The sequence below is a fragment of the Myotis davidii genome, unplaced genomic scaffold (assembly GCF_000327345.1).
Source record: "Myotis davidii unplaced genomic scaffold, ASM32734v1 scaffold363, whole genome shotgun sequence".
In the NCBI taxonomy this organism is placed as follows: Eukaryota; Metazoa; Chordata; class Mammalia; order Chiroptera; family Vespertilionidae; genus Myotis; species Myotis davidii.
Window position 1 is genome coordinate 3,418,113 of NW_006294069.1, and position 8,335 is coordinate 3,426,447.

At 40.5% G+C, this 8,335-nt stretch overlaps 1 protein-coding gene across 1 annotated transcript in view; it reads left to right on the forward strand.

Annotated features, from left to right (window-relative positions):
* Nucleotides 1–8,335, forward strand: part of RPA1 (replication protein A1) — a 51,256-nt gene that overhangs the window by 27,535 nt on the left and 15,386 nt on the right. Inside the window, exons 6-8 of the mRNA XM_006768098.2 lie at nt 3,474–3,566; nt 5,862–5,994; nt 7,572–7,674. Of these exons, the coding sequence (XP_006768161.1) occupies nt 3,474–3,566; nt 5,862–5,994; nt 7,572–7,674 (329 nt within the window). The remainder of the gene's footprint in view (nt 1–3,473; nt 3,567–5,861; nt 5,995–7,571; nt 7,675–8,335) is intronic.

Consider the following 8,335-nt stretch of genomic DNA (forward strand, 5'->3'; position numbering starts at 1 on the left):
GGAGATGTGCAAGAAGCTGAGAGAGAATCATTGACTGGCTGCCTCCTGCAAGCCTTCTACTGGGGATCGAGCCCACAACCCAGGCATGTGCCCTTGACTGGAATCAAACCTGGCACCCTTCAGTCTGCAGGCCGACACTCTCTTCATTGAGCCAAACCAGCTAGGGCTAGAGTCTACTTTTAAATATCCCATTTTCCTCCTGGGTCAGAGCCAGTTATATGAAGCCAGCATAGAACAAAAGAGTCTACGAATTACAATCTTGATCCTTCTTACTGAAATGGTTTGATTTGCAGGTGGCACAAAACAGATTATCAGAAGTTGAGTCTATGCACTTCTGTTTTGGGGTATAATTTTATATTTTAGAAAGATGTTTATTTAGCTGTAGACTAATTTCTTTCAGGTCTGTGGTTAGTGGCGGTGTTGCAGTGCATTAAATTGAAGAGCAATGGTTGCTCTTTAGGATGCACCAGGGTCCTTGCCATCCAGTTACTTTGAGACTGTCTCTTGTGTCCTGTGCCAGATTTGCAGATGCAGTCCAAAGCAGGAGTTGATGATTGCTCTGATAAGTAGATTAGTAATGTTTCCTAGCTACCAGATATTAGGGTTATTAGTTATGTTCGATGTAATTAGAATTTTAGCTGCCAGAATTGGTTGCTTACAATTAAAAATTAACTGCATAGTGAAGCAGATGGATCTAACCAGACAAATCTGGGTTCAAGATGATGTTTTGCCTCTTCCTCGCTGTGTGACTTTGGGCAAGTTACTTGACCTCTGTAACCCAGTTTTCTCACCTGTTAAATGGGTATAATAATACTATCTATATCATAGAGTTAAAGATTAAATGGAACAGTGCACTTAATTTTATACCTGGTGCATAGTAAGCACTCAAAATATGGTAGCTATTATCAATGCCTACTTTCTCTCTAAAAAATCAACAATCAATTAAAAATAAATAAAAATTGTGGTAAAGTGTACATAACAAAATTTATACCATAACCATTTTTTTAAAAATCCTTACCGAAGGATATTTTTTCATTGGTATGTGTGAGAGAGAGATTGATGCAAGAGAGAAACATCGATCGGTTGCCTCCTGTTTACACCTCGACTGGGAATAGAACCTGAGAACCTGTGGTACACAGGATGATGCTCCAACCAACTGAGGCACACTGGCCAAGGCACCTTCACCACCTTTTAAGTGTACAGTTTAGTGGCATTTAAGTAATTCTTGTTGTTAGGCAGCCATCCCCACTTCAGAACTCTTTCATCATCCCAGATTGAAAATCTATACCCGTGAAACAGTAACTCCCCATTTTCCACTCCATTGTTCTACTTTCTTTCTCAGAATTTGACTACTATAGGTGCCTCATAAAGGTTGGTTCCTTTTTTTAAAAATTTTATTGATTTCACAGAGGAAGGGAGAGGGAGAGAGAGAGATAGAAACATCAATGGTGATAGAGAACCATGGATCGGTTGCCTCCATGCCCACAATTGGGGATCGAGCCCACAACCCGTGCCCTTTACTGGAATTGAACCTGGGACCCTTCAGTCCGCAGGCTGATGCTATATCTACTGAGCCAAACCAGCTAGGGTAAGGTTGGTTATGGTTTTTTTGTTGTTTTTTGTTTTTTTAATTTAAATTTTTTATTGTTTAAAGTATTACATGAGTCTCCTTTTTCCCCCATTGACCTCTCCCTGGCTGCTCCCACCCCCCAGCATATGCCCTTACCCTCCTACTGTGTGTGTCCATTGGTTATGCTCAGATGCATGCATACATGTCCTTTAGTTGATCTCTTATGGTTACGTTTTGATAGAAACTAAAGGTAAGCGATCAGCATGGTCCCATGACCATGTTCTGTTTAACAAGCTATTTGAAGAAGCGGGCATGGTAATGAGAAAAGGACTTGAGAGTTCGTACATATTTGAGACAATGGAAGAGAGAGAACTAGGGTGGAGTAGAGCAGGGCTTTGTGTATTTTTATGGTAACGTCTTTGAATGTTTAAATCTTTCCGTTCTTTTTAATATATTTCATAAAGCAGGGGGAAAATGCATTCTCCCCCCTCCCCCCATTAGCTCCTAACACTGTTTACTGAGCAACTCATGTTTTCCCTACTGATTTTTTTAAAAAAAGGTTCACTGTAAAATCTCAAAATGTTCCTCCATAAGACACATTATCAGAGAAGAGCAATTCTCCCATTCAATTTCTGTGACACTTTGTAAATTCAAGATAGTGGAAAAGCTAACAGTATTATCAAGAATCTAGACTCTTTCTATGTAAATAAGGACAATTTTTCTCTCCATAGGAAGAAGTAAAGAATAAACAATTCTGTTTAACCTTTTTAATTTTATGCTAAATTAATTTTACTCTAATGGCACAGCTAACTCTCATTTAGTTGTACCAGTGAAGAGTCATATTGGCAGGAGGAAATGACATCAGTGTGTAATGTGCCCATTTGAGTGAGGGCCTTGGAGACCCCGACACTGGAGTCAGCCCAGCGGTTGGAGGGGGCCGAGGTGAGGCGGCAGGTGGGGAGCTGTCGGCTGTGCTCACCATCTTTGTTCTTAGGGCTCTCTAGGAAATTTTTTTTTGAGCTACACTTGTGTGCTGCAAGCACTCTTGGTGAGAGCAGCCCAGATTAGGTTGACTTGTACTTCTAGTGCCAATTAGGCAAGTCAAATTCCACAAATCTATCTCCCCTTTTTTTTCAATTAGGTGTATTTTGCCATTTTAACATTTTCAACTTCATAAACATTTGTAGGAAGGATGCGGGCATTTCTTATTTTCTGCTTGAGAGACATGTTCATCTCCCCTCCTTTCCTTTTAATCTTCCTGTTTCCTTGACATACCTGTTTCTGAACTCTGCTGGCATCTCTCCCTGCTGTGACGGTTCTCCAGCACCTCATGGTACCTAAGCCTCTTTCAACTCACATTTTCCACCGCTGTCAGTTGCAAAATAAGGCCGCTTTGTTTGGGAGGGAAGGGGTAGAATCCTTTCTGAATGCCTGCTTTCCTTTGAAGCTGGAGCACTTCAGAGACAATTGAACTGCTTTTAGGTTTTTCCTACCACCCAGTCTTTTCTTCTAATAGAGCCTGCCGTGAACAGAGTTCTGTTGATGACATCGATTTGTTGCTATGGAAATAGTGGTATTGTCACAGATTCAGCCCAGTGACTTTACCTCAGGTTCATGCAAGAGAAATGGGCAAGGCTTTAGGGGAGAACCTCATTAAAACCGAAAGCTATCAATTATAAGCAGGTGAAAGGTAAATGGCGCCAACCTTTAATGTAATGAAAACAAAAGCGAACCGCCTAGCAGATTCACTGCATGCTACTGGCTGCCCCAGCATGAATCCTGAACCCTGAGGGTCTGACAAAATCAGAACATTCAGATTCTGTCAGGGTATTTATTCTGCTTAAGTTTAAATCTTCTAACCCAAATGATTTGCACCAAACGGTCTTTCTCTTTTGATCCTCAGGACACGGGCAGCAGCAGGTAGTTCCTTCTCCGGTCTCAGCAACCAGTCCACCAGCCAGCAAGCCCCAGCCACAGAATGGGAGCTCGGGAATGGGTAAGGCCCGCCACAGGAGGCTACGTGCTGATTATGTGTCAGGCTTTTGAATAATGTTTTGAAATTCAATCTGGGACTAAAGGGAATGTTCAGAATGCCATTCGTGACAAAGAATAAGTCTAGTTCTTATTACAAAGCATATGATTGAAAAAATGATTAAAGATAGTATTTTAAAGATACTTAATATGCCATTTTTTATCGGTATGATACATGGTTCTCTATTAATAGTATGTCTGGTAGTTTCTCACATCTTGGAGTTTTACACCCTCTTGACTTTGTGAATTTACATAGCTTTTAAATTCTAGCCTTTTAACTATCTAGGATGCGCTTATTAAATGTGGCTTGTCTCTCTCCAAGTTTCCCATTTGGGGCTCTTGAGTATTTATCTTAGCTTGCAGACAGTGTCATTTATATTGGTCATAGATTTGCTTCTCAGTCTTACGGATGAGAAATGGTTTCTTCTTTTAACTTTCTCCGCAGCTGGTCCTCGGGGGCTGTGATGGAATCATTTTGGTTCCTCCTGGCCTTTACTTCAGGAACCACCATTGAAAATGATGATTTGTAGAATTTGGTTGGATTCCTCTTCAGAGGCGCTTTTTTTCTGTTCAGCTTCACATGCACCATATCCTCTCCTCCCGACTGGTTTCTGTTGTTCAATGCTAAGAGCCTAAAAAAGGCAAAGTTAGCACATCAGTAATGTTTTTTGTGAAACTGTCAAGACATGTGACTTTCCCCCATTGGTCTTGACGTTTTCATCTACCTTACAAAATCTGTCTGCCTGCTTTCTATCTCTAAGTGCGTCTATTCATACACAGCTGTCAAATTACCTACTGTGAAAGGGAGGTGGTAGAATGGATGATCTGAAATGGCAAATAACTGCCCCGCTGATGTGGTTCAGTGGTTGAGTGTCGACTGTGAACCAGGAGGTCATGATTCTCTCTCATCATTGATGTTTCTCTCTCTCCCTCTCTCTCTGAAATCAATACAAAATTCTATTTTTAAAATAAATAAATAAATGGTAAATAACCAAAAAGTCCCTTTCTTATGCTGAAATACAGATAGGAGTATGCTATTCTTACCTCTCCTCCCACAGCCTTACTTTCTCTGTTGTCTGCCTTTGGCTTATATTAATATTTAATTTTTAAAATCTGTTCTCTAAACACACATCGGCTGGGTGGTAAAAGAAAAAAGACTGGATATGTTTTGAGGGGAAGCTATGAAAACTGGATGTGTTTGTGTATTTTACATAATTGTGTATTATGTATTAGGTATATATACATACACACATATTCTACAGAGCACATGTGCTTCTTTGCATAATCATTGTTGTGCATGTAGCCATCCCTCAAATCTGCAGTTAAAATAGAACATTTTAAAATCTGGGACGGTCTCTGTATATTTTTTTACTAAGTGCTACAAATACCTAGAATAGTGTGGTGCCTGCTGTGGAAACTCAATAAGTGCTGAATAATGGTAGATTTATACTTCTAGCCAAATTCCATTATGAAGAAATGTTTTGATATAGAAGATATGAAATCATTGGACTAAAATATATTTTCTGAATTTGGAGGTTGAAGCTTTACAGAAACTGTGTGCAAAGGAGTTCATGTGCTTAGAAGCTCTAATTGCCTATTCTTTTCCAGTGGAGGCAGCTGCGCGGGCTTGGATTAAGGAGGCAGAAGGGATCCTGGTGGCCGGCCACCTCCTTGTCCTGGACCAACAACTGATTCTTGCCCTTTGCTCCCAACTAAACCCAATCCCATAAGCTGTTCTGCGCTGGTCAGTCCTGTAGACCAGTGGCGGATTGGGAGTTTTCTGGGGGTGTTTTGAGGTGATATAATTGTGACAAGCATCCTTCACCTTGGATGGCTCATCCATTATGACCCTTACTTCTTAGCCTTTCTTTTTGCTCTTTTTCTTATGCAGCTAGTGACTTCCATCAGTTTCACCATTCAAGGAGGTTGGTTTTCTTTTTCTGACCCATGATCTTGCCCACTGATACAAGAGAAAAGGTTAAGAAGGGTGGATCAGGATCTGGATTCATTACCATCATCATCTTGACCTCAGGATTTAAGTCAGCAGATGTACAGTGAACTTCTGTGTGCCCAGTCCTCTCCATCAATTGTTTTTTTAGCCTCTTGTTTTGGTCTCTATTTGATTTCCATATCTCTTGTTTGCTCAAAAGGAAAAACTTTGCCTCTTGTTCGTTACGATTTCACCAGTGACAACTTAGTGATTGAGAGTTAATTTAAATAGAATAATGATTCTGTTTAATGATTCTTTTTGTTTTTAAAGGTTCCACTGTATCTAAGGCTTATGGTGCCTCGAAGATATTTGGGAAAACTGGAGGTACCAGCCTAGTGAACAGTTCCGGGGGATCACAGGCCAAAGTGGTACCCATTGCCAGCCTCACCCCTTACCAATCCAAGTGAGTGACTCCGTAGAATAAGTTCAGAATGTACTTATAAAGCAGTGTAAGAGGCCCGAGCCGGTTTGGCTCAGCAGATAAAGCTTCGGTCTATGGACTAAAAGGGGTCCCAGGTTTGATTCCCGTCAGGGGCATGTACCTTGCAGGCTCCTCCCCTGGCCTGGGCCCTGGTCAGGATGTGTGCAGGAGGCAACCAATTGATGTGTTTCTCTAACATTGATGATTCTCTGTCTTTCCCTCTCTCTTCCACTCCCCCTAAAAATCAATGGAAAAACATCCTTGGATTAACAAAAAACAAAAATAGTATAAGAGGTTATTATGGGCTCTTGTCTTATTTGTGAGTGAACTGCTACCACACATAAACTAGGTTTCCTCTTTTTTGTTTTTTCCTGAGGGGCAGGAGGGTACAAATTGTTGCAACCTTTAACACTCTTATCAGACAAGAATGACCAAAAGAGTTGTCTGCCATAGCATATTGGGCTTCATTCAGTTTGAAATTTAAAATATTTAATGCTTTAAGAGTCATTTGATAGCCTGGCTGATGTGACTCAGTGATTGAGCATTGACCCATGAACCAAGAGGTCATTGGTTCGATTCCCCATCAGAGCACATGCCTGGGTTGCAGCGATTGATGTTTCTCTGTCATTGCTGTTTCTATCTCTCTACCCCTCTCTCTTCCTCTCTCTAAAATCAATAAAGAATATTTTTTATGGTAGACATCTCTCAAAAAAAAAAAAGAATTTGTTGATAGTCTTGTGAGTAAAACTAAATATTCTAATTCAGAAGGTGTTTATCTTCTCATCATATAAACTGCTGACTTTTAGTCTAAAAAATGTTACCCTGATATAGTTGGCTAAAAGAATCTGTCCTATTTGTATTAGCCACATTAGCATACCCTGAAGAGATGTTTCTTTTATATTACTTTGTTCCATTAAAAATTAATTTTAGCAGTTGCTCTCTTCAGTTCTTTGCAATGTAGGGAAGATACGTTTTCCTGTGAAATTATAAGTGAAGAACTAATGTACCCAACGCCCACGTTCAGGATGGGCACCAGGACTGCATGTCGTATCCTGTGCCTCCTGTTTCGTGGCTTCTGAGTTCATACTGCTTTGCTTTGGTGACTTACCAACACCATGTTCCACAGCCTTGTATTTCTCTTCAGTGTGTTTGAGAAATGAGACAGAAGTTTGACACCAGCTGTGTCGGTTCCCATAATGAAAATAGTGGCAAAATATAATTGCTGGTATTACTGCATTTTCTAGCTTCAAACCTTTCATTAAGGGGATATTGTTGCCTTGGTGATGCTTTTTGGAGAAGGGAGAGAGTTTGTAAATTTACTTATTTGACAGAAGAATGAGTTAGTGTTAAATCACCTGTATGTTTTACTATTTGCTTATTCTATAAACTGTCAAACCTTTGTGTCATCTTCGGGTTTAATTAGGTGGATTAAAATACAGCTAATATTGAAAAATGGAGTGTGTGCAAGATAAGAAAGGCTGCAGGAAGATGTTAGGGAACCTTTCAGATCTTTCCCAAGTAAGACTTGGAATACTAATGTACTCCGTTTGATTTTTTAGGTGGACTATTTGTGCTCGTGTTACCAACAAAAGTCAGATCCGGACTTGGAGCAACTCCCGAGGGGAAGGGAAGCTGTTCTCCATAGAACTAGTCGATGAAAGTGTGAGTATTTGTCAAGCGGGGGTCTACTCCGAGGAGCAGAAGGCTCACCTCTGTACAGCCCCGTGGGTGGAAAACCATAGTAGGCCAAAAAGAGCCATAATTGTTACTGTTGTTTTTCCTCTTCTGTAGTCTTTTGATGCTGTCTGAGGGCAGAGGTCATAAATAAAATCCTTGACCTTAAACGGCAGCATTTGTAGCAGTGGAAATTAGTTTCCTAAGTGTATAAGTAGCCTCATGGGCAAGAGGAAGCAGAGGTGCTCTCTCTGCCTGCTGGAGGCTTAGTTGAAGCCATAGGAGGTGATGTGTGCTCGGGAGCAAAGTGGAGCTTTGAGTCACAGCGAAAGGCACGCAGTAGCCACCGCGATAAGTGAATGGCTTTGTGGGTGATGGATTCTGACTATTCAGACTACATGGATTCCTTAAACATAACCATGACGAGGAGACAAAAAATCCAAGTTGTGAAATCTTCACAGTCTTCTGTCCATTAGTTTCATTTATACTTCCTATACTGTATGTACTTGACGCATTCTTGTTTGTTTTTCTTCTTAATCTTCCCCCAAAGGTATTTTTCCATTGATTTTTTAAAAAATATATTTTATTGATTTTTCACAGAGAGGAAGGGAGAGAGATAGAGAGTTAGAAACATCGATGAGAGAGAAAC